A 25,964-nucleotide genomic window follows, 5' to 3' on the forward strand; every position below is an offset into this window, starting at 1 on the left:
AGTTCATGCCTGTGTGCCTGTTTTGTTTAGTAGCAACCTCAGTGCTTTTTCTGGAAGTTTCGTTGAAAATTGACTTGGTGAACAAAGAAGTGCAGTTCACTTAGGGGCTGAACTAACCCCAGGATCCATCAGAGCAAGCCCAGGAGATAATGTGGGTGGTGAAACTGCAGGGTTTGGCCTCGAACACAGCTGATAACTGAAGGTCAGGAGCACTTTATCTGCTGTCCATGGGATGCTCTTGCTGGCCTTGCTACATTCCATTTGCTGGGAATAGTGTGGTTTTCCTAAGCAGGCCAGAGGTGATCCAGGGAGATCTTTCTGTGAGATGGGGAGAGTTACGGCTTGTGAAACACCAGCACATCATGTTCATGTGGCATTTTTCTTTACATTTTGATTTCTTGCCTATATCCATCCTCCCTTACTGCAAAAATGAAGTGTGTTGGTAGTTTTTCAGTACTGTTGTAAAATTACTGAGCAAAAGCCAATTAGTTCTGTAATCTCCAAGCAGCAGGTAGAGCTTACAAAATTATTGCAAGACTAGAAAACAGTCTGGTTTGTATTTAGTGTCTATTTTAATATAGTGAGATCTTCAGGTCCTTATTGGTGTGAATCTTTTATTCTGCATGTGAGCTGCTTGCAGACCTTCCAGGGGTTGCTCACAGCTCCCCTGAAGAATCAGCCTGAACTGCTCAGTTCAGACTTGCAGCTGGTACCACAGTCACTGTTTCCTCTTTGGTACCATTCCATAAGTACCTTGAAAGTTGACATAAGTTGCCTCTGTACAGCCTTCCTTTGATTTCCCAGAAACATCACTTTTTCCAGGCAGAAATATTCCAGGTGGTGTTTCTTGGAGAAAAAACTTCCATGCCTGTCATTAGGTAAATGGGATCTCTTCCAACACCTGCTACTTCTCTGTTTTTTTCCTAGATAATCATCTCCATGTTCCAGCATTCTTACAGGCTATTTTTGCAGAGTTGGCAGAAAATTAGGATTATGTGCATCAAAGCTTGAAGCACAAGAAGAATTTCGGGTATCTAACTGAAGACATCCCATAAATTAGGTATCTCACAAGCTTGGAGTCTTTTAGATAATTAAGGAACTTCTTGATATTTCAGAATATTAGTGAATCGAAAAATTAATTATGATCCTAAAATGTTAATCTCTCTATGTATAAGCAATCATTCTGTTTTAAATAACAGTCTTGTTTGTCATAGTGTTTTGTGTTTTTTTTTTTATTTCCTCTGATGCATTTTTAGAGTTGACTTCTAAGGCATCTTAGTGATTTTAGTTCCTTCCAAATGCTGTAGTAAAATTGACATATTGGTGTAAAGAAACAAGTTCTCTGCTAATTTCTAAGACAAAAGGTTTAAGAGCAGTACATGTAATCAAGATGATATAACACTGAAAAAGTGTTTAAATGTTGTTTAACCTACTGGCTGTGGAAAAAGAGATATTGAAGTAAAGGCAAACATATCATTAAATTGCAAATGAATCTTTGAGATTTATCAGCTGATGGAAATGGACTTTTACAGGAAAATGGCAACAGCAGTTTTAATGTAAAGTTTTGTTCCTACCTAATATGTTTGGTTTTCAGTAATAACTTAAGTCCTCTGTTGACCTTTCTTTCATTTGAACCAAAAAAATTATCTAAAAATACTTCAAAATATAATCTTGTGCTGTCTTTTGATTTGTTTAGGTTTTTTTTGTTTTGTTTTGTTTTTGGTGGGGTTTTTTTTTTGTGTGTGTGTGAGAGGTGTTTGGTTTGTTTTTTGTTTTTTTCTTTTTTGACTTGACCAAGTGTCTTGTCTTGCTAGTAAAATATATATTAAGTTGTGGAGAGGAGTGGAAATGAACAGTGTCAAGGTGCAGACTACAACGTAAGGTTATCTGTCTCAAATGATGTGAAGGACACTTGCATAAAAAGTTTGGCCTTTGTGGGATTTTTTTGGTTTGTTTTGGTAGAGTGTTTTTGTTTGTTTGGGTTTGGAGTTTTTTTGTTATCACATGTGTTTTGCTGCAGAAGAATAAGCAGTTCTTGCCAAGCAAGGCTCATGATGCTACTGCTACTAGTCCTGGTCTAGAAAGTTCAGCATCTTAGGAGATGTGTGATACACCTCCAATGTGTTTGTCTCTGAGAGATTGTCACTTCACTTTCCCCTGCAGGCTGCTTTGTGCATGGCTGCTTGTGTATTCAGAAGAGACTTGTCCCCTACACATGGGAACTTGAATTTCCTGTGATTTCACTTGTTGGGGGGGAAATGAAATAAACTGCAAGCAGATTCTCTTCCTAACCACAATTCCTGGAAACTGTATGCTCTTGTGGGCATGTTTATTTTCTACTTTTCTTTCTTGCTGTGATAATCTCAGCATTTTGAGGAATGGAACAGACAGTTTATTTAAAAACCTGTTATAACAAAATGTCATTTACATAAGCAACAGTAGATGCCTTCATGCTTCTGAACTCTCTTTTCCTTTGCAGAGGCTTGGAAGATTTTTTATGAGTCTAATCAAAGGATACCCTGTAATGTTAGAGATGCTTCTTCAGAAAGGCAAGACTGAAAATTCAGACATTCTCACATACACTTAAAGAAGGGCTCTGCTTGAGCTTTCCTTTTCAGAGTGATCAGAGCTCAGTCCAGTGCTCAGATGCTACTTTTGTTTGTAGTCAAAGGCTGTTTTGCCTTCAGTTCTTAGTGCTAAGTTGAAGGATGAAGAAATGTTCTTGGTGATGTGATGGGCCTTTGCAGTGTTCTTTCATGCCCTTCTTCTCCCTTCAGCCAGCTGCTTCCCTTGTGTTACATCCAGGCCTTATCTTTACCTTATCGAGATCTTTTGTTTGGGTATTACTTGATACTTGTCTCCATTTCTTTGTAGTGTTTGTTTGAAAAATACAAGGATCATAAGCTGCTGAAATTGAAAACATGAAGGAAATTTCAGGTGGTGAAAAAAAATCAAGATGGATGGGTATATCTTAAGAATATCTTCAAAGGATTTGTAATGCATAGGAAATTGTTAAGGCTGATTTCTGACTGTGTGTGTTGTATGGAAAGAGAAGAGTTAATGCTGAAAGCATAAGAACATGGAACAAGGTAGTAGAGGCCTGAGAGGGAAAAGCTGGCATCTTCCTTTTCTAACATAGTTTTCAAATATCTTCTATTTGGAGCAAACAGTTGACCACACTAATGAGGTCTGGTTTTTCCTGAAGGTGTTATGCTTGCCATGAAAGTCCCAGGTGGTGGTGCATGACTGAATAAACATGATTCTGGGTGTGTATAGGAAAGTACAGGTCACACATTTTAATGGCCTATTCCTGTCCTGTTTGACTAGTTGCCTAAAAGTGGCTCCAGAATAAAATTTACCTGCTACTAAATGATCTGGAGTCATATATTCTGATCTGTATCTAGCACTGGTAACGTACAGAGTAGTAGCAGTGAAACATTCATTCACGGAGACATGCCTCATTTTTTTATTTGAAAACAAAGCAGTGCTGCTTTTATTTAAGAAACAGTCTCAGAATTAGTGGTAGTTCAGAGTTATGCAAAGAGAAAGGAGGTACCAAGAGCTAGTCTAGAGCTGTAGCCCAAACACTTATGGTTTTTCATGATCTCCAGATAAGGCAGAGTGGCGTGGGAACACAGTGTCACCAGAAGAGGTGGGGAAGCAGTTGTGTGATGTTGGTGCTTTGGATGGAGCTGCACATTGGTGAGTGGCACTGTTTTGAAATCACAGTGGAGAAGTAGGGGTGCGTCACTGAATCAGTCATTTTAGTGCCAGTATTGAAATTTTCAGGATACTCACTGAATGGAGACAAGTAAGCCCAAGAACATGATAAAAGAAGCACTAACAGATTTACTGTCATCTGACAAGTGCTGCTGATACCTCAATGAAGAGTTCACCTCTTTGCACAGCAGCATGAGGCATGCTGGGCTGAGCTTTGTTGTTTGACAAGCAGCTCAGAAGTATTCCATATCATGCCTGAGTTATTGTTGGTGTTCTCTTCTGTGCAGGAGGGGAAATGTGGGCAGCTGTTCTGTTGCAAGCCTTTCAGGGGAGCCAGTAGGAGCCAGCTGTGGTTTTATGTGCTTCACGTAGTCAGGCTGTACAGCTGAGAGTCTGGGCAGTAATTGAAGGGGGTCCCAGTTCCCCTGGCTTCAGATGGTTTGTGCAGAACAGGAGAGCCACCACACACTGCAGAACTTACGGGGCAGCTGAAGTGGCAACCCAGTACAGTGTTGGAACAGACTGGTTGATTTCTTGGAGTTTTAATTTTTTTTTTAGTTCTGCGTGTCTGCATGCAGAACATGAAAGTGTAAGAGGCAGTGTGTGAGGCAGAGCAAGAATGCACAAAGCAGGAGAGAGCTTGTTGATTAGCCTGCTGTCTGAAAAGAGATTTCAAGTTGGGAATTTCTGCATGACTGATTCCTCCTTCCCAAGGGAAAGATTTTCTCTGGGTTTCAGCTCAATCAGTTTCTCCCAAGAGAAATAACATACATACGGTCTAAATATTTTCTAGTTACTTGAGCTAAAAATGGGTGGTGATAATGAAAAATGCAAATCTACTTCTCTCTGGAAGCTCACTTTCTGCAAGGGAACCAAAGTTTATATACTTTTTTTTAAGGCACTTTAAGCATGTTTTTATCAACAGGTGAGAAATGCAACAGAGTAGCTGCTCTGCATGAACAATAATTGTATTTATAATGTAGTGGTAAGGCTGTGCAAGTGGGTAAATATCTCACCGTATGAGTGGGTGCATAAATCTGTTAGTGCTTCATAAATCTCATCAAGAGGTCATTTTCTTGACGTCTCCCAGATTCATAGTTTGCCTGACAGCCATTTTAGGGAGGAGAGCTACAGGCATGGCTGGGGATGTGAAGGCAGAACAACCTTTAATGCTGTTTTGTAGTGCCTTCAGTTTCTAAATCCCTGCAGAAGTACAGTGGCCTCTTTCTTCTTCCTCCTTTATCTTCCTCATCCCCTTCTGCTACTAACTTCTGGGAAGTGTGCAACTTCTCAAATTACTTTCACCAGCACAGGGCCGTAATTGAGCTCAGCCACCTGAAATGGGGGACAGAAGTTCCTCTTGTATAACTCACCTCTAATGAGGTTTTCAGTACCAGGCCACAAAACAGAAGTAGGTAAATCTGATTGTTCAGTGTAGGCAAAATTACAGACTTGCTACACCTCACCCAGTCCAGAAACATGTAGCATAGCTGTGTTCATGTAAGAGGAACATGTTAAAACAAGTGCAGCTCTCCAACAGGAAGCAAACCTTTGTCTGAATTGTGGCTTCAGCAGGTGCTGCTTATTCATGTTTCTTCTCAGAAGATGGGGTTTGCCAGCAATGAAATGATTTAGTCTTGATATTTCCAGGCAGAGGTCTGGCTTAGCCCAGCATTCCACCTGTAGTAATAGTCAGTAGTGGTACTTATGGGGAAAAGTGTTAGTAAAACTGTGATCCCTCCCAGATTTTGGCAGGCTGTAGTTCAAGGACTTTGAGCAAGAAAGTCATGTCTGCTCCTTTGTTTAACAATCCTTGACAGACTTTCTCTTGCGAATACGTCTAACTATGTATTAATGTATTTTAAATTTTTGCCATCATAACATCCTGTGACAATGCCATTAATTGTGGTATGGAAAAAGTCCCTCCTTTTCCTCTTGTTTTTAAACGAGGTGCCTGATAAACTTCATGTTGCACTGCTTAATTCATTTATTCCAAGACATGATTTCCTATTTGGTTTCTCCGTAATACCATTCATGGTTTTATGTCTGGCATTTTATCTGTCTTTCCTCCTAATCTAAATGCAGTTGTTTGCTTAGTTCTCCTTAGGTTGAAATTGTTTCAGACCTCCCATTGTTGTCACTCTTTGAATCTTTTCTTGATCAGCAGAATGCTTCTCTGAAAATTGCTTGGTGCAGCATCTGTAGCTGCAGAGCTACTGTGGTGTTCCTGTCAGGTATCCCTGAGCTGCTCACTCCTGCTGCTGCCTTTGCTTTCTCAGACAGCACAGAACTCTTCATCTGTGAGTGTGTAGTTCCTGACTTTAATTAAATTGTGGTGACTCCAGGGTTCCCATTCAGTGTATTGGCTGTGACTTTGTGGTGTGTGTGAATAAATACCTGACAAATCTATCTGCAGCTCAACATAGTGAGTTGGCTTTATAATTTTGTAGCTTGCTCCTTTTTTCACATAAATAATGACTGCATTGACTAGCACAAATGCAAAACCACAGCTCTTGTGAAAACTGGCTGTATATTCCTGTGCTGTTTCTTTTAATCTAATCAATTGTTAATTCACCTGAGGACTTTCCATTTTATTCCATGACAATTCAATTTCTTCAAAAGCCTGTGGTGAGAGACATTGTCAAAGGTTTGTTAGAGATCCAGGCATCTTATACATATCATACATACCAGACTTCCCTATAATAGGTCACAGCAAGTTTGCAAAAGAAGTCATGCCATGATGACTTTCCTCTGTCATGTTTATTTGCATGCCTGCTGATCTGTTCTACAATTTCTATCCACTTTCTCAGTGTAGAAGTGAGCCTGTAGCTACCAGCCTGTTGTTCCTTGGAGTTTTTTTATTGAAATTGGCAGTACATCCTCAGCTTTTTACATTTTGTTTTTTGAGTTTGTCTTAGAGGGAAGCTGGGCAGCATGGTTAATAGTTCTGTGGCGATGTGTTGAAGTACCTTTAAAATTTCTGGGTAAACAGCATCTAAATCTGGTGACCTGCTGTTGGTCCTAAAGTCTACTCTAGTGTTGCTGTGGTTTTATGCCTGTGCCATCTTCCTGCACCCATACACACCTTGCATTTTCTGAATTTGGGAGAGTGGTGGCCAGTTTGTCTCCATTGTCCCTTGGCCCTGCTGAGTAGGTGGGCAGACTTTCCTTCTGTGCCCTGAGTGCTTCCCATATGTGAAACAGGAGCTGAAAAGGAGGAGCTTGCTGGAAGGCAGCAATATACAGCCATGGGGGAGCACCACTTTCTGCCTGAGTCCTAGTTTATGTTGGCTTGAGCAGGTCCCAAAGCCATGGCAATAATAATATATAAATAGATGTGAATTGGCATTTATTGCACTAATTATTTTCATGGACAGTGTAGCTGTATGTAATTGTTTGCAATTCTTATCGCTCAGAAAAATCTCCATTGCAATTAAAAAACTTACACAAGTGGGTTTTTTTCAAATTTTTGGATTGATAATGGATTTATTTAGTATACCAATGTAAACTGTTTTGTTTTGGATTGTATTCATATCAGGATTTAAATGCAACTCTTCAAATGTTTAAGACATGCATAGAATTTCGGATTAGAATTAAAGGGAAGATGTTTATTGTTCCGAAGAGTTAATGTGTGTTTTGATTTTGAAGCAATTCACAATTGAATGTTTAATATTAATTCCTGCCATTTGATCTTCAGTATTGGTAACAAAGATCCTCAGTCATGTGCAAGCTCTGCTTTTGATGAGGATCAGACTTAGCCTGCCATGCCTGTAATGGCTTTCTGGATGTTTTACTGCTGTTTACTTCCTGTAAAGAAAGAGGTAGTTCGTTGTTCTAGTCTTAGAATACTTGAGGCAAGATAGCAACACTTTCTCTTTTACTGACTTCATTTCCCCCTTTCTTCTGTCTTTATGTACGTGGTTATTTTTTGTTGTTCTTCAGTTTGTGTGTGTGTCCCCATGGTTTTCCTTAATTGCTTTTTGCTCTGACTGCAGGATCCTGGCTTCTGTGTGTGTGAGGTTTGTGCAGCCGTTTTTATCTAGATTCTGCCTTTCTCAGTGGCTCCTGAATCAACTTCCCTCCCCTGAATCAATTGAGGTAATGTGGCGTGGTGTTGCTTAGCAATGCTGGAAGCTGATACCGCCTGGGTGATGTGTGTGCTCTAACAGCACTGAGCAGAAGAGACTACCTGTCCTCTGTGGTCTGTGCAGAGAAGAAATCTTGCATTTTCTAATGTTTTCAGCCTGCATACCTTTATGTCTTTGGGTGGGGCTTTTTTTCCTTTATGTTGCCGAGTAACAGTTTTAAAGACCTAGAGATGTTCCTCCCCCTCTTCCTCCTGATACATGCAGAAAACTTAGTAGCATATAGAATCAAAATATAATTGAGATGTCAGTCTTTAAAGAACTGGGTAGTTAATTAACTGTCTTGAGATAGGTATGTTTTCTGTCTTCCTCCCCCACGTGCCAAGCAAAGCTGTTATGAAGGCAGAGCTGAGTTTTGTAGGATGTTTCAGTCCTCCAAAGTGGCATAGATTGGCAGCCAATCTGGTGTGCATGGCAGCGGATTAAAAACCAGGATGAATTTAATACCACCAACCAGATAAGAATATAGAATGAGCTATTTTGGCAGCAGATGTAAAGGTGTTAATAGAAATTATTGATTCTGAAATGTTTCTTTAAAATTGTTGAAATCTCTGAATTTTCAGCTGTGGGTAGATTTTTTTTACTCTCATTTAAATGGCAAAAGAGCAAAGTACTGTCTCTTCCAGCTTTCTTGTTTTGTTTTTTTTTGTTTTTACAAAGCCAAGGGGGTATACATTTTTAAAAAATTAAACTATCTGCTTGTTTTCTGTTTGTTCATTGTTCTTAATAAGAAGCACTAGAAAAATGACATATCTTGGAATCAAATATCTTTGAGGCACATTTTTACCAGGTGGTTGCTCTCACTTTCACACAAGACTGAATAGCATGGGTGATAACCTCATGTTTAAGTTGTAGGGTAGGATAACTGTGAAGATGTTATTTACCTCTTTTAAACCAATCAGAATACAAACCAAAGTTTTTACTTGCAGTCCTGGGTGGAAGACAGAGTGGGGTGTTCTCCATCAGCCTGGTAGGAGTGTGGACCTCGAGATCTTTCCTTTCTTTGATAGCAGTTATAATGAGTATATCTGAATATACTCATACCCTCAGCAGGATAAATCTTGGTCAGACTCAGTTTCTTTGTTTCATGCAATAATGTTTGTGCTTCAGTAAGCACAAGCCCACCGTTCTTTTGCAAAAACTCTTTCTTGGAGCTGGAAGGCTTACAAACTCCTTACAGAGTTCTTAGAAATTTTGTGTGTAGTTAGGCAAAGTGATTGGGTAAGCAATTGCAGCTGCCAGGTGCTTGGTGTCTGCTGTGTCAGTGCTGCTGGCAGATCACCTGTTCCTCTGAGCCTTAGCCCCAGCGCTGGACTGCTGATGGGGTGGAAGAAAGGCAATGGTGGGATGGGGACATGGACCTCCACAGCTGGGTCATGGGAGCAGCCTGAAGAATGAATCTGGACACTGAGGGTGTGCTTGATAAAGTCAAAATACACCCAGAAGTCAAGGATGGTGGAGGTGGAGAGGTGCAGTCTGGAGGCTGATCCCACCTGGGCGCTGTTTATTTGGGCTATAAACGATTGGTTATGAGACATGGGATTGTTCAGTGGGGTGGTCTTTCTGATCAGCTGCTCCTGCCTCTCTTAACCAATAGTTTTCATAACCAACAAATGCATTTCCAGTAGCCTTATAGTTTATTCATTTCTGGTTTGGACTATTTAATCCATAGTATGTACTCATTTATCCTTGTCTGTAAGGAAACAAAACATTGAGCTGGCAAGGGGATTTTATAGCAGGTTCATTGCCATGGTTTCAGACAGCCTTACATAGCCTAAAAATAGATTCAGGAAAGAATATTCTCTTCCCTTCCCTGCCTCCCCTGGCTCTAACTAATTGGAATTTCCTTTTTTTGTTTGTATATTTGTGTTGTTGTGGGTTTACTGACTGGCAGGTCAAGCAGATTTGTTTGATGTTTTGTTTTAAAGATGAAAGTTCATGGTAGTATCTAATACATGGGGGAGTGACTTCCCTGGTAGTGTGCCAAGGCTATTACCTCCTGCTCCTGTCTCCTACACTTCAGTGGTGCCACTCTGGCAGACTACAGCTCATTACAGGAGGGTGCAATAGTCCGAGGTGTGTGAGGGACCATCCTGGGCATACCCTGGATAATTATAACCTTGAGATTGCCTTGTGCTGAGCAGGGGAAATGCAGACTACATGATGATGTGCCTTTAGCAGCCTGTGCTGCTGCCTGAACAGCATCCTCTTGCAGAGACCAGCTGGCAGCTTTACTGTGTCTCCTGCAACCCCACAGCTAGGATGTTGCAGACAGGTAGAAGATCATGGATGGAACTAGCAGGACAAGTTTTAAAATACTGCTTTGTGTACAGCAATGCCTGGACAGCAGCTGCAAGGAGCTAGGGGAGGCAAACTGGGTGACCTCTCTTTCCCCTTCGTGGTGTCCTTGCTGAGGCAGCACCAGAGCTACACAGCCTTGGCTGGCGTGCCTAGAGCTGGGCATGGCTTCACTACCTCCGGATTGCAGTGTCATTTGTCTTTGAACGTCAGAAAATTGGAAGTGGAACACAGCTTGGCAATTAATATGGTCTTCTCTGATGTGTACTGGCTAGACTATGTTTAGCTTCGGCTTGGGCAGTTGAATTCCTCCCCCCCACGCCCTGGCCTTCAACAGAGGTGTTGACTGCTTCTGTTAGCAGGAGTCCTGGATGCTTTCAGATCTCTCTCCTCAGACAGGAAGGGCATGGGTTGGAATCACACCAATGCCTTGGATTTCCTGCATTGCTTCCTGTTGAATTGCTGGGCCAGAAGTTAGTGGCGGGGGGGATACTCAGTGTTCCACTCCTGAGACTCACAGCGTGCCTGTTTATGTTGGGAAGCAAGTAAATAACCCCACAGCAGCCTTATCAACTCATGTCTTTCAGTGTCAGGTTTTGGAGCAGACGGAAAGTGTTCTGGGTTGACTTGCAAAGGGGAGAAACCCCACGTGGTCTCTTAGTGGGTTGTTTGGTGAGCAAGGTGTTGGTTCTGCTGATCCATTTCTCATCACTATTTTTCTTTGACTGCCCAAGAGAAACTGCAGTAAGTTTATTTGTTTGTATGTGTTGCTGCGGGTGCAGGGCTTTTCCTTTCTTCCTGCTGCTGCTTTTGTGGTCAGGGTGCCCTGACCTTCCTCAGTCCTCAGTAGGGACTGAATGGAGAAGGACTGATGTGATGTCAGGGTGCAAGTATGTTAGTGAATGGGCTACAGTGTATTGCTAATTCCTTCTCTTCTTGGTTTATTTACCAGTTGTAAATACTTTCAGACTTTCCCCTGTTTCTGAATCAGTCAGAGTGGTGAACTTCAAAGTTATGTCTTCTTTCTCCATATCCTGTGTTGGACAAAATTTGTGTATTTAGGAAGAAAGTGGTACCAGATAGGACTGCTTAAGGTACAACTGCTATTCAGAAGAGATGAAATCTTTTGAAGTCTTTTCTGTTGCTTGTATGTGCTGCTTTGCATTTGGCAGCTGCAACATGTGCCTATGCTTCCCTCGTCCTCCCTGTGATACTCTGCAGTATTTATATGCCTGTTTTGGCACTTGGAGAACCAGAAGAAGAGCAGCCCCCAAGTACAGACGAGGGAAATGTGCCTTCTCAGCCTTCCACAGAGGCAGGAACCTGCCTTGACTTGTTCATCACTAGTATAGGACAGGTGGGTCAGATTGGCTGTGACTTTGTTCTGAAGAACATCTCTTCCTCTTGGAATGGAGGTGAGTTTGCCATCCTTTCGGAGGATGCACATTGAGAGTTTCACAAAATACAGGGCTTCCTGGCTGTAAGGGGTAGCAACACATTGTTTTCACATTTGGTGGTTTTTTTTCCATGTCCCAATCCAAACTTAAGCTGAAGGAGTTCCTCCAAGGATGAGAGCATGACTACCATCTCTTCAGTGATGTGCTCCCTGGGGAAAAGTGCAGACTGCTTCATGCAGGCCAGCCCAGATTGCAGAGCCCGGCTGTGTTAGTGACCCTATGAAAATACAATCCTATCTGCTGCTAGAGGGGAAAATTTTCCATACCTGGTAGATGTTTAAATATTCTTCAAGTGGGCTGCCTTTCTGCTGTAGTGATTTAAACCCCTGAAAATATTCTATGCATGAATTTACATAAAATAAAACAACCTGTGTAATATTACATCAGTGCACAGTAGATGATAATTTCCTTCCCCTCCCATCTATCCAACGCTTATGTCATTTTATATCCATTTTCCTTCCCTCCAACACTTTTAGCTTCCCTGCTCTGCTCACTGGGCACCAGTGTGCTCCACATGGAAAAGCTTGTGTGTGCATGCTCCTGAAGTGTGCTGAGCTTTGCACAAGTACTCATCTCCTCCACTGAAAGATGAAGAGACTGGGGTGTGTGTCTGGGTGTGTGACTGGATGGCTGGAATCAGAGACAGAGGGTGAATGTATTTGGAGGAGATCTCCAGTTGCTGGTGCATCTATGGGAGTGGAGAAGTTGGGGGTGAGGTGAAAGGAATGCCAAAAGCAAATCCTACACTGTTTATTTTATGAGGTGTAATTTGAAGGTAGATGCTTCACTTGTAGATCTTGTGGGAATTGAAATATTCATATTCAGGAGTTATGAAAATTAGGGATAGTGTTTTCTGGACTCTCAAGGTAATGCCAGTCATGTTCACATGAGAAGTCAACCCATCTTAATACTTGGAAAATTATAGATCAGATGCTGTTTAAATAACATTATTAATATTGCAAAGCAGAAATTCACAATGTAAAGATGTAGTTCTCCCTTTTTGTGAATTACAACACAAGAGTAATTATTTATGTGCATTTTCCCCACCTAGCAATCTTTGTGTTATTTGTTGGGTGTGGAGGTAGTTCTCCTACTGCAGGGCACTGTTGTCTATTGCACTGTCTGTGAGAAAGCTCCCTTTCCTTGCCTTTTGCAGATGTTGAAAGGGAAGGGTGGCTCAAAATGGTGATGGCCTCCTGCTTTTAAGGAACTTGACTCAGTTCTCAACAGAATTCCCTGCATTGGTAGAAGTGATTTAAACACCCAGAAAATGGTTAAACTCTTGATAAGCTTGAGAAAATTAGCAAACGCAAATTTTCAGAAAGCCTCATGCTCCTGGATGTGGCCTGCAGTCATGTCTAAAGCAAGCTGTTGGCTGTGAAATACTCAAAGCAAAATTTAGCCTTAAGAACCTTGCTTTGTGTGTACAGAAGCAGTGGGTTTTCATGCTGTTTGACCTAGATCAATAAATGGATTTAGACTCCAAACTCCTAGTGGAGCCAATGTCTACACTGGCTCTTGGAAAACTTGGGTTTTCTGTCTGTAATTCCCCATATAAGAAGTAAGGATATTGTGATGCCTCCTCTTCAAACAATCATGAAGTTAGAATAAGTACTTTTCGAGAAAGTAAATCAGCTTCCTCTACAGAAAGCACAGAAAGATAATTGTTAATTCTGTCTTAACAGTAGAGTTCAAGGCGTTATTAAGCCTTAAGGATAGATCAGGGTGGAAAAAAGAAATCCTGAGTGCCTTCCTGTAACTGTGCTTCATTGTGGAGTGAAATACACAGAGTTTTTGGCAGATCCAGGGAGGGTAATTGGTAAAGGTTATGGTGTGCAAGAACAGGAAAAGGGTAAGTTGTAGTTTGATGACATGCTTAAATGCAAACAATTCCTGATTCTCATCTCTTCCTTGTGCAGTATTCCTTTATTTAAAGAGGGAAATGAGAATCTGTTCTGTTTGAAAGTGAAAGCTGCCATAGCAGCTGTGGGGTTTATGCACTTCAGTGGGGATTTCTGGCACTGGGGTAAGAGGTGACAGCAGCAGTGGCAGTGAACTCTGTCCTGCTCTCACCCTGAGAGGGGGAGACCTCTGAGTTGTGTACATGCAGGATAGGGCTGTTGACTTTGGTCCCACCTCTGGAAGGAAATCGTAGAATCATAGAATATCCTGAGTTGGAAGGGACCCACAAGGGTCACTGAGTCCAACTCGTGGCCCTGCACAGGCCAGCCCCAAGAATCACACCATGTGCCTCCTGAGGATGTTGTCCAGATACCTCTTGACCTCTGACAGGCTTGGAATCAATCTGGAGGAATCTGTCAGGAATAAAGCCTGATGTCATTGTCCATGCACAAGGAAATAAGATATTTTCTGTCAGACGTGACATACTTCCCCCTCCCCCCGCATTCGTCTTGCCCTTCCTGACAATCCTTTTGCACTTTTCAGGGCACCTCTTCAATTTTGGCTTCTTATTCTCTTATCTTTCACCTGCACTTTCACCTCCCTTGCAGAGTCATTGTCAGACACCAGACATCTTGCCTGAATGAGTGCCCGCCCTTTCCCCATCCTTGTCCAATTTTTCTTTCTTGCATTTAGGCAACTTTTTCCTTTTTCCTGCCTTGTTTTGTGCACTGCCTAAAGATCCCTGGCTCCCTTCCGTGCCTGTTGCGCTTGCCCTCCCTCCTGTTTTGGGCCCTTGACCCAGTGTGCTCCTTCGTCTCCCTCAGGTCTGGCGTTTGTCCCTGCTGCGCTCCAGATGCACTCCTTTCGCTTCCTTGCTGCCCGGGTGCCGGCAGCCCGGCCACGGCCAGCACAGGAAAGACGGGCTCCCTGTACTCCAGGGCCTGGATCTGCTCCAGAGCCTGGACCTGCTCCAGTTGGGCAGCCATGGAAATGAAAGGAGTCTTGGGCTCCTCTGTTCCCAGGCTGGCGCGTGCTCGCCCGCTCTGCGGGCAGTCCTTGGGCTGCCACTGGGAAAGCGAGCGGCGTTGGAGCATGCTCAGCCAGGAGAGGCTCCTGGGAGTTCCTGGCTGTTGACTCCTTAAAGGCCTTTGCCTGCCGTGAATGTGCTGTGTGCTACCATCGGATATGGGTATAAAAACTGATTTCCGTGTTCAGCATAATCTAAAGTTACTTGGACTCTGGAGCCAAGAAGGGAATATGAGGAGTATAGGATGTTCTCCAAGGGAAGGAAGAGCAATCTAATACCCAGCGTGCCTGCTTTGCCCAGCACAGCAGTGTCCTCTGCCATGCTGCTTTACTGGGAGCCTTGTATTGAGTGAGAAGACCTATAAAAATCTTCCAGGCAGCATTCATGTTGGATTATTTGAAATGTATTATATATTTTGTGCCTCTTTCTGCTTGATCTTGCACTGTCAGCTTCTGCCTCTTGATATCTGAATTTTAAAAATGGATCTGAGTCCTGCACTTGTCTTGCTTGGAATGTAAAGGCTGTTTTGGAGCGTTGCTTCCTATGGCATTTCGAGGAGGTCATTGCAGACTGGTGGGCTGCTTTGGCAGTGTTTCTGCTATCTCTCCTTGCCAGCTTCGCAAGGAAGAGATCAGTGCTTTCCACTGTCCCCTTTAGTAGTAAAAAGTACCGATTCCACAGATAATACTTTTTCACACCTCCAAGCAGGTGGGTAATTAGTTTTGAGATGTAGCAAGAAACCACAGGGATGTAATCTATACTGAAACAGGTTTGTTGATATAGAGACAATGGTGTGGTTGAACAGGAAAGCCCTTCTCTAGGTGCAGCTTCTAAAGCTTGCTCTAATAGTGCTGTGCTTTCGACTGACGTCATTTTTCATTGTGAAGTTAGCTACAGTGGGAAAAGACATTTGTTCTGCAAACCTCATACATCTGTCTTGTGTGAAAACCCACCCTTGTCTGTCTTCATGCAGCATATATAATGCTATCATTTTAGCCAAACATAAAATGAGGCTCTACCTGTAGCAACAGTATACCCGTGAATCTCTCACAGTATCTCTGAGAGCTGTTCACAGAATAAACACAGTGTTATCAATTATCTAAAGACACAAAAGTACCCTATCTTGAAAGATCAGGAGAGCTGTCATAGGACAAGGCAGTATCTGGACTGTGATGCTTAGCACAGGTAGAGTCTTTCACTGATTGAAGTATTTGCACAAAGAGAAAAGAATTAGGAACCCAAGGAAGTTTGAGAGTTTTGCAATAATTTTTAAAAGAATTTTTGAATTATTTTAAAGAGTAATATAATGGCATAATAATGGCATAATTTAAAAACACTCTAGGGTAAGTATTATACAATCACGCATCATGACCCATTTTGTCTCCAGCAGGATGCAAGTGAATATATTAAGTTGTTTTCTAAACAACAGTACATAAAGCAATTTTTTTCTTCATGCTACAAGTATTTCTTGCTGGTACTGTGTCATTATTAAATGTGATATTTCCTTGGTCAAGAATAATAAAGGCTTGTATAAAAAGACTTAATTTAAAAAAACCCAAACAAAACAATCATTGTATATTCAATCATAATAAGCAGCTTTACAAACGTATAAAAAGTCTCTTTTGGGAACAGACGTTTAGATATTTAAAACATCAGGAATTCTTTTCTAGTTTTGTAGTGGGTTATGTACTGAGTGTAGAACTTTGGCCATAAATGCATTTTTCCGGGTGTACAAGCTATGTAATAATTTTGTGGGAGTCTGATCACAAGCTTTGGGCATAAAGGAAACTAGTCAAGGCCATTATGGCCTCAATTTAACATGTTTGGACAGGCATCATGTGTGGCTGCCCGGTGCTGAGCACTGACATCATTGCCTCTGTGGTTTGGAGCCGCTGGGCCATAGGGGTGCCCAGCCCCTGATGAGCGCAGTGTGCGCACTGCAGCTCCTGGCCTTCTGCTCCCTGCTCGTGCAGCACGCCAGCACAAGTGCGGGGGTGCCCGGAGTGACACCTCTGATGGCTCCCGGCAGGAGAGAGAGCGGGGCCAGGCACACTGACCGTGGTGTTTTGCTCTTCTGGTAGGGGTCTGTGAGCTCAGGGCAGGGAGAAGCTCCTCTGAAGGGCCACTGAATGCCTGAATTAGTCTCTGGTCAGCAGTTCTCTGGAGGATCTGGCTTGCATTTAGGCAGTGTGAATACCTCTACTGTATACTCATACTTGGTTCAGAGAAATAGCATTTCCCCTGAGCTGTTTTATTTCTCAAAACCAGGACTGTATCAGATTTTCCCCCAACTGCTGAACAGTAGTATTAATGTAGTGTGTTACTTATTCTTTTGACGTGTTTTTATTTCATGGAAAACGTCTACGTTATGCTTGAAGCTGGATATGAGTTGCTGGATCCCTTTCAGAATTCTGTTAAATCTGGAAGTAAATCAGATTACTTTGTTCTACTATAAGCACATTCGGCTTGGCTTTCACATGAGGTGTTGTATGGGTGAATGAGCCCAGAGCACTCCAGCTGGTGCAACAGCTTTATTTATACAGAGTGATGGCATGAAAGGGTTTTGGAAAATGCTTTTAATGGTTTCAGGATTGATTTGTGCCACTATTGAACCACCAAACTGCTTAAAGTTCTTACCCACTTCATTTGTGTTTTCTAGTGACAAACTGTGGGCTCAGGCGATGACCCAGTTAATCAGGAAACTCTACTGGTTGGAAACACAACAAGTAAAGGTTTTCTTAGACTGTCCTTGTAAGTTCCTGGCATTTACCATGTGGCAATAAAGCTTCCACAAGTCTTTCTGTTCATAATGTGAAATAGTTTTTTGTCCACATGGTGATGCTTTTATATCTCAACTGTAAAATGCTTTACGTCTTCATAAAATGATAACATGTACTTTCTCACTGCTGCAACACATTTTATCATCAGGGAAGGATTAGATGGGTGACTTCGGCATGTATTTCATGTAGTCTTTACTCTTAATATTTTTTCTCCTGTGGGTTTTTTTTTAATCACATTTTGTTACTTGTGTGACCGTGCTGAATTTCACTTTTTCATAGGTTTTAGTGACAGAATTGGCAGGTTATGCAAAACAGGAGGGGTGTCAAAAAAATCAAGTGTGTAAGTATATGATATGTGCTTGCAGCTTCTTCCTGAGCATAATTTCTTGTGCAGGCAGTTTTGTCAATGGGTTGAAAAACATCTCAGAAAGTAGGCTGAGAATTTCACAGTGAGGAAGAAATATCTTCCCCCTGGCCTGAGATAAAGCAGAAATTATGTAGAAGAGGTATGGTCTTGTCCAGTTGGGAAAGCAAAGTGTCAGGGAAGTATTTTCAATGGAAAACAGTGTTGAACTTCATGTATAAGCATGTTGTAAACACATACATGGTAGTTAAATGGTGATGCAGTAAGTGCAAAGCAAGTGGGAAATATTTAATTCAAATTTTAACTTATAACAAATGAAGCATTTGTGTGGAAATACCTCCCTCTGGTCTATTAAGGGATTCACAGCTCCACAAGATCCCTGTTTTGCTCAGACTGTGCCTTTGGATGTGAAGGGAAAACGTAGTTGGGTGATAGTCACTAACTGAGCAATTGGAGCTAATCATCCCCTTGGCTTAGCAGATGAAACGCTAATTTTCCTTCCAGGTGTAGCCAGAATTACCTGTTTGTACAGTGCCTTCAAGTTGGCTGATTTAAAACCTGAATCAAAAACTTCAAAATTGGCTGTGTTGGTTTGAATATGATGTTGGCATTCCTGATTCAAGTAAGTGACCTTGATCATGGTATTGGGGTGCCAGGTATGGGTAGTGAAGAACAAAGTGCAAGTCTTCAGAGGTTGGGAAACAGTCACAATCAGACAAAAGAGTAACTTGTATGAAGAGGTTTCTGAGGAGTTCCTTTGAGAGGGTAAGTGTAAGAAGTTTTGCTTACTTAATTGCTCACTTGCATATGTACAATGGCTCTGCGTGCTTATGTGAGATGCAGGGAAGGAGAAAAGTTTTTTGCCTTCACTCATTTTCAAATGCAACATTGTCCAGAAACGTAACACAAAGTGAATCAATATGTCTGCTGACTTGTTCAATATCACTTATGGCCATCAAAAGTAATTGCAATGTTGTGGGTTGAAATAAAGTATTTGTAGACCAGATTGGCTTAATTCACAAAGCAGTCCGTATTTGTGCTTAAGGGATGAGGATTTTTGCAGAGGCAGTTGGAAAAGCATAGATTTATCTATTGCTGCACTTGTTGATAGACCTACTGACAGGTGTGTGGCTGAGGAAAAAGGATAGCACACGTCAAATTTGTGCAGGATGTGGGACTGTTCTTTGCTGACATCTGGCAGAAGAATTGGAATCTGGGACAGCTGCTAGTGCCACAGAATTGCAGACAGTTTTAGGACCTGAATGCAATGAAGATAAATGAGTTGCAGTTGGGAGCTGAATGGCCCTAAAGCCAGAAACGAATGTGGGCACTCTGAATGATAGGCTTGCAAGAGGTGTTTTGTATCCTGTACAGTCATAAATGCTCATTATTCTGGACTTCAGGCCACATTACTGGCATACTGAATAGTTTGAGTTTTTAAAGCTTTGTGTTACTGCTCAGGTCCCTAAATTTGACATTGTTTTCAGGCTCTAGCTAGTTTGGTGTTAACTAAGTGTACTCTATTTCTTTACAAACCTGAGCACTTAGTCTGTCCAGCTGCATAACCATCCCACAGAAACTGGGTCAAGGGATAAGAGAGTGTTACTGAGAGGTTTTCAGAGTCTGACCAAGATAGGCAGTTTTGTGGGTTCTCTTCATTTTCAGTACAGATGATGAATTTTGTTCTTTTAGAGATAGTCTTGCATAGCTGAGGGAATTTCTTACTGCTGCAGATTTTAGGAAGTCTGCAGAATGCTGAAGAATCTTTTTTTTGGTAGGCAGCCATGGTGTTTTCTTGGGCAGGAAGGTTTTTCAAGGTTAATTTTCTGCATCTTTAGGGACAGGAAAAAGATAAAAAAGATAAATCTGTGCTTAGAAATTAAGCCTGGTTAAGGACTTCACCCTCCATCCCCTTTTCCACTGACAGTACAAGGGACTAGATGTGACCTATCTTCTTGACTATGCCTCACCTTGAGCCTCTCTACTTCTCATTTCATGAAGCAGCCATTGCTTACAGTGTTAATCTTTTTTGTTTTAACCTCGAAGACAGTCTAATGGTACAGAAAAACTGAATTTTTATTGCCTTCCTTCTCTGTCTGGCTATTGTGGATGTGAGCAGACAAGAAACTGAACACAAATCCCTTCAGCTGCAAGGTTTCCTTTAGAGTCTTAGTCAGACTTAGTCTGCTGGGTGCAAGCAGAGAAACAGACAGCCCAGACTCCCAGCACCTGTGTCTGTACTACTGCCCTTCAAGCTTGAGCTATTTTTTTATTAAGAACTTTTCCCATTTCTTTGCTTCTGCAAAAGTGTTGGGTTTTATCAAAGGAATTATAAGTTGGACTTCACTGAACCTTTTAGGTCCCTTCCAAGACAGGATATTCTGTGATTCTGTGATTTACATGAATAATTTAAAATTTTTAAATCATCATATTTGTTTTGTACAGTTCTACCAGGGATTTGCAGAAATTAAGCAGGATAATGCTTCACAGTATAAAAACCTGATCTGTATTGGCCTTCTGTCTGCTTCCCATCATTTCAGACTGAATTTTAGTTTCAGTCTTCCTAGTCCTGTTGCCTTGTTATGCTATTACTGTTTTTTTTTAATATGGGTTCAAGATGCTTGATTTCATTTTTATGGTAATTCTGATGTACTAATGAAAAAGCAGCATCACTGACAATTTATGCTGCATGTATAGAATTTTCTCTTACTGAAGGTGTGCAAATCTGCTCCGTGCTTTTGGTAGGGCTATACTCACACCATGCCACTGTGCCTCAGGCTTCCCCACCTTTAAGAAGAGTGTCCTGAGCACTGTGCTCCCTTCTGTTTCATGCTGTGGAAACGTGTCATAAAGGAAAGCAAAAGAAGTAGAAAGGGCCTGGATATGTGGTACGACTGTCCCAGAGCAGGAGTCTTCAGGCTTTGGGAGCCTCTTGCATCAAATTCTGAGCCCTGGTCTGACCTAAAGAGCAGAGTAGGTGAGAGACAGAGTGGCATCTATTCCAACATACTACTTCTGTTTTCCTCAGTATTTTGTAATTTTTGTAGCCCTTTATTCCTGCCCTTGTTTTCCCTGCCAATTTTTGTAGCCCTTTATTCCTGCCCCTGTTTTCCCTGCCCCAGCCCCAACAGGTGCTGTTTATACTCGCAGCTCCCTTTGGACAAAGTGAGTTTGATACTTTTTTTCATCCTGCCAAAGAAAAAATATGTGGAAATTTTAATTGGCCAGAACCTTTCCGATGCTATAAAACGTGTGTGCTTTGAACATGGAGGACTGAGGTGGCTTTATGTTGAACCATATTGTGGCCTTTGTCCAGCTACTGCATAAGTATCTACAGACCTTATATTTTTAATCTAAGCATTTAATATCTGTAGAAAAGGGTTATTAATGTGTGATTAGAACAAAACAACAACATCTCCTAATCTATCTAATGGCAGTTGTAGGGGTTTTTTTGTGTCTTCCAGGTGCTGTAAGCATAGAAAGCTTTAGTCAGCCCAGTGGCCTGACAGCAGCTGTCTGGGCTTAGCTCACCCTGGCATTGGATTTTCCAGCCTGCCGAGAGCTGATTTAATTTGTTAACCCAGCCAAGAGCAAAACACTGAATTGTTTTCTTTTGAGTTAAGAGAGGTGCCGTGGCTCAGTCTGAGGAGGGTGAGAGTCAGTGCTCAGCATCAGGCAGGACTGTGTGGGTGGGAGCTGGGAAGGAGCAGAAGGGGACAAGGCTCCCCCATGGGCAGCTCTGCTGTCTCACTAACTTCTCCCCTCACGCAGGTTAGGACACAGGTTCATTCTCTGCAGCAGGCTCTCTCCGTCGTGCAGGTGCTACAGCACTACTGAGAGCGGCACTGACATCCACTGAAGCTGCAGCTGAAACAATAGACTAGATTTTGGCCCTGGGTTTCAACAGCTGTCAGAAAGAGCAGGCAGAAACTCTTAATTTTCAGAGTTCAGATGAATCCTCTTTTGTTTCTGCGTCTGTATTGGTTGTCTGTCTCCACATGTTTTGCTCAGAGCTGCGTATGCTAGAATCTGGTGGCTGCTGCTCTTTCTTCTTGATTAATACCTTCCCCAATTTACTGTCGTCTTTCTACTTGAGTGTCTTTGAATTTCTCTATTGTTTCTCCAGACCTGATCCATCTCTTCATCATGACAGACATTAGGCATCCTAATCCCCTCAGGTTTGCTCTATGTTGCTTAATACTCTTCAGTTGCCTTCTGTGACCTTAGTTCACTGTCTCCTAGATCAAAGTGATATAAAGGTATACAGCTTGACTGATGTGCTGTGTTATTTTAGAGAGGGTAATTTTTAAGGCCTCTTACATAAAGGTATAGTAAAAATATTATGCTGATGTTATGACAGCAGCATAGTGAGACTAGTGGCATGCAGAAAAAAACCCTAAATAACTTCCAGTGCAGTATGCTGATGTTTAGGCATATAGGTTAAAAAATGGAAGGTCTTCTTTTAATTTTTCAAGTAGCAGATGCTTGTGATCAGGGTAGCCAATAGTTCTTAGATCTTTGCTTCCTAATGAAAGTGTGTGTTTATAACCAAATGCTTAAATGTATCTATAAAACAAGAATTTCTATTTTACTAACTTAATAATAATAAAAAATCAGCTGTACATATGGAGTGGTTCTGCTTGTCCCTTTCCTCCATGATTTTTTTTGGCTCCTAAATTTCAGTGGTTTTTATGTGTTTCATAAAGTTTATTAGTGTGTCTGATTGTGTGTGGGGGCAACTGTATCATCTAGTCAGAAGAACATTTATAGAAGGGTTCAATGCCTGTAATATTTCCTTGCATGGGTTATTTAATGGTGTCACTTGAACTGACTTGGTTGATTCCTGTATTTATGATTTAATGGAAAGAACATAGCCAAAAACTTCTGTAGTAACACTGCAGAGGTCCTGTCTGTCCTCTTGGTGCTGGTTGGGGTATGTGGCGACTTCAGAAGAGCTCTTACTCGGACCAGAGTCTTTGTGCACTTCTAGACTGGGTGCCTGTGCTACCTTTTTACATGATCCTGTGTACTCCACACACAGGAAAACCAGATTTATTTGCAAAGATTTATTTCTATGTAGGGCTTGGTGTCTTTTCTTCTGGAATTCCTGCCTCCAGCTGCAGCTTTCTTGTTGGCACTGCTTGTCTTATAAAAATATTTAATTTAATTATTTTTAAAGAATAAGATAAATATAATTGATTATTCATAGATTTTTAGATTGCAGTGATAACTGAGGAAAAATTTGCCTCGCTGGTGGTGGTTGGCATGGACTTGGGTAGATATCACTAATATCTCTGACCTTGATGGGCAGGTTAGTGCTGAATCACTGCAAAAGCTTGCCTGCATTTTTTTCTTCTCCTTCACTTGTGCCCATTGAGCTGTTATTTAGAAGTGTGGGATTCATAATTTTTAATTCCCTTCCTTCTCAGCTAATATTTCTTTTAATCCAAGTGCTGTTTTAAATTTTTTTACGCCTGTGTATTTGCTGTGTAAAAAATCTGTGGGAACAGATTAGTCAGGACATGGAAGAGTAATGTGTAGTAAATAGTGTATCCTGCCAAAGACAGGGCTGTTTTTACTCTATCCTTATGGTGGGAACTGGTGTCTTATTACCTGTCACTGTTCTTTATAGAATCCTGTAGAACTGGTGATGCATTCACAAATTCATAGGCTGTCTTGTGCTTCCTTTTTTTCCCATATAGGCTTCTCAATAATTATAACCTTAGAGTTAAAGCCAGGCAGTGATTGGCAGTACTCTTCTTATGCCTCTGTTCAGCTGGAAAGTTACATTTCCCTTAGTGCCCATCTGTGTGCTACATGTTTTGGTCACTGATCACCGTATAAAAGTCATGCAGAATAAAAATGCATTTACCAAGAAATATAAATGGACAGTAGAAATGGGTTTCATCAGAAACCCATCTAGAGTGTTAAAAAGCAGGGTAGGAAAAGTGAAATAAAATTCTAGTGTGATGTGTAACATTCAACAAGTAAAACTAATAATGCTTGAATTAAAAAAGAAGGTTCAAAGTTGTGCCAATAATGAAGAATTTCTCATTCAGTATTGGCTTTTTTTCTGGCCTTCCAGCAGCATGTCCTCACAGTTCTTGGCTCATCAGTGGGATCAGACCAGGCCCCAGGTCTAGAGCAGCTCTGGTCCCCAGTTTATAGTTGGTGTCATCTTGTACTCCTTGGCTTTCCCTGTTTGCAGACCCTTGTCAAGGTGGCAGCTGCAAAGTGCCAGAGAAGGCTTGAAGGAAAAAGTGCTGTTGTAGCCAAGAGGGAATGATGGTCAGCAAGTGCTGAGCTGTCTCACTTGCTCTTCTCACCTTCCTACCTTCTCTGGGAATCCTATTGGGGGGTTGATAACAGCCTGATTCATAAATAATTAAACATTTACATAATTAATTGAAATCTGGATTCTGTCATGCTCTATTTCCAATGTGGTATTGTTTATTTTCCAGGAGAAAAGGAATAATTTTCCCTTGTGCAGTACTGTAGCCTGTCTATCAGCCTTACCCTCAGGAGGTGATTAGACTGTGTATTTTGAAAAGTATAAAATTTGCCTGATTTTCTTGTCTTCATATGAGACATTAAGAAAAAATTGTGATGGCTCTTACTTGTTGTTAATGGTCATGCAATTTACTACCTGCAAGCATATATACCATGATGCTTATGTGCAAAACATCTTCTTTATGACTGATATCGTCTTCTTTGCCCTTATTCTTTTATCAGATATAAGAAACAAGTTTCCCTAAACATGGGTGAAACTGAACAGAGACCAACAGCAGGATCCCGCTTAGGAGCTCAGGAAAATGCTGGGATCAGTACTTTGGAGCATGGACAGAAGCCACCTATGACAACTCCAGGAAAACTTGTCTCTATCAAAATTCAGATGCTGGATGACACACAAGAAACATTTGACATTCCGGTAAGGATGTGGAGGTTGGGGTGGCCAAAGATTATTCAGGCATTTCTGATAATGCATATTCTCAAACCAGTTCTCTTTTTATTTCAGCTGTGATTCTTTGGCTAATGAATTCATGCTGCAGAGAAAATTGTTGTTGTGTATATCAGCATTAAATAGATCATGGTGCAATATAATAGCATTAAACAGGGAAGTGGACTGTAGATTACAGTTATTAATTCTGTTTCTGTTTGAACAGCTTCAAGAGAAGTTAAAGTCCTTGGTGGTTTTTTTTCTTCAAACATTACATTAGTGTTTCCTCTACCTTTTGAACAGTTGATGTATTTCCTTGCTGCTGTTTTGCTCTTGATCCAGTAAACTGCAGATCTATACGGATTTTTTTGTCTTTCCTCTGGCAAGTCCTTAGGATATTAACTTGAAATCATCAAAGTTTTCAGTAATTTATATCATCACTCTTACAAGCACTGAGTGCTCTCACAGAAGTTGAGTGCAAGGAAAGAAGCAAAGCAGTCTCATCTAAAGTTTCTCTGTACCCTGTTGAGATTAATCTGGGTTTGTCCTTGCCAAGGAGACAGAGCTGCTGCTGCTGCTTTAGTGTGTTGTTGTGATCAGCAGAATCAGTTAGAATTAGTTTTGATACCAAGACCGATCCAGTATCACACGATCTAAAATCATTGGTAGCCACTAATGATTTTAACATGCCATGCTTACACAATTAACATGAAATGTGGTTGAACACTGCTGCTGTTATGGAAGTGTACTGGAATGTATATTTTTCAAAGTCTTCAGGCTTCAGTGAATAGGAAAGCGGAAACCTGAGTTCAAATTTCATCCTTTGTTACTTGCATTTTCTGTAGCTACGGTAATTTTCATGCCTTCATTGGCTCAGATTTCCCTTCTGTAAAATGGAGGATCACATTGATCACATTGATTGAGATACAGTGGTCTTGGACATATAGTGCCCTAAACTGTATGTTTAGGGAAAAATGTTACCCCTGTATTAACATGAAGGAATTCTGATTATGAAAATTATAATTTAAATACATGTTTATAATGTTTTTACGATCTGCTTATGAGGTTTGTTTGTCTATTTTCTGTGTGTACATGCAGACGCTTTTTGATCTGCTCTCTGCTGCTGTTTGTGATCCAACTGCAACTATGATTTTATTTTAGTGGAAGGTAAACTCTCTGGGCAGGCAGGTTGTGGGTGAACTGAACTGTCATCAGGGAAAATGCCCATGTATGTAGCACCTTGTTACACTTTTGTGCGTTTCAGAACACCTGTCAAATATCCATAGCAAACAGTCTTTGGGTAAAAGCAGTCTTTAGATAATTGTTGCTGTTCA

General features: G+C 41.3%; 1 protein-coding gene across 5 annotated transcripts in view; it reads left to right on the plus strand.

Moving 5' to 3' along the window:
• Positions 1–25,964, plus strand: part of FARP1 (FERM, ARH/RhoGEF and pleckstrin domain protein 1) — a 202,596-nt gene that overhangs the window by 15,473 nt on the left and 161,159 nt on the right. For all 5 annotated transcript variants that reach the window (XR_005956037.1, XM_041478251.1, XM_041478250.1 and 2 more), the window contains exon 2: positions 24,426–24,621. Coding sequence is in view for 4 of the 5 variants with exons in the window: in XM_041478251.1 (XP_041334185.1) it covers positions 24,451–24,621 (171 nt within the window). In the remaining variant the exon portion in view is untranslated. The remainder of the gene's footprint in view (positions 1–24,425; positions 24,622–25,964) is intronic.

This window comes from Pyrgilauda ruficollis, unplaced genomic scaffold (assembly GCF_017590135.1).
Source record: "Pyrgilauda ruficollis isolate IOZ18807 unplaced genomic scaffold, ASM1759013v1 scaffold44, whole genome shotgun sequence".
Taxonomy (NCBI): domain Eukaryota; kingdom Metazoa; phylum Chordata; class Aves; order Passeriformes; family Passeridae; genus Pyrgilauda; species Pyrgilauda ruficollis.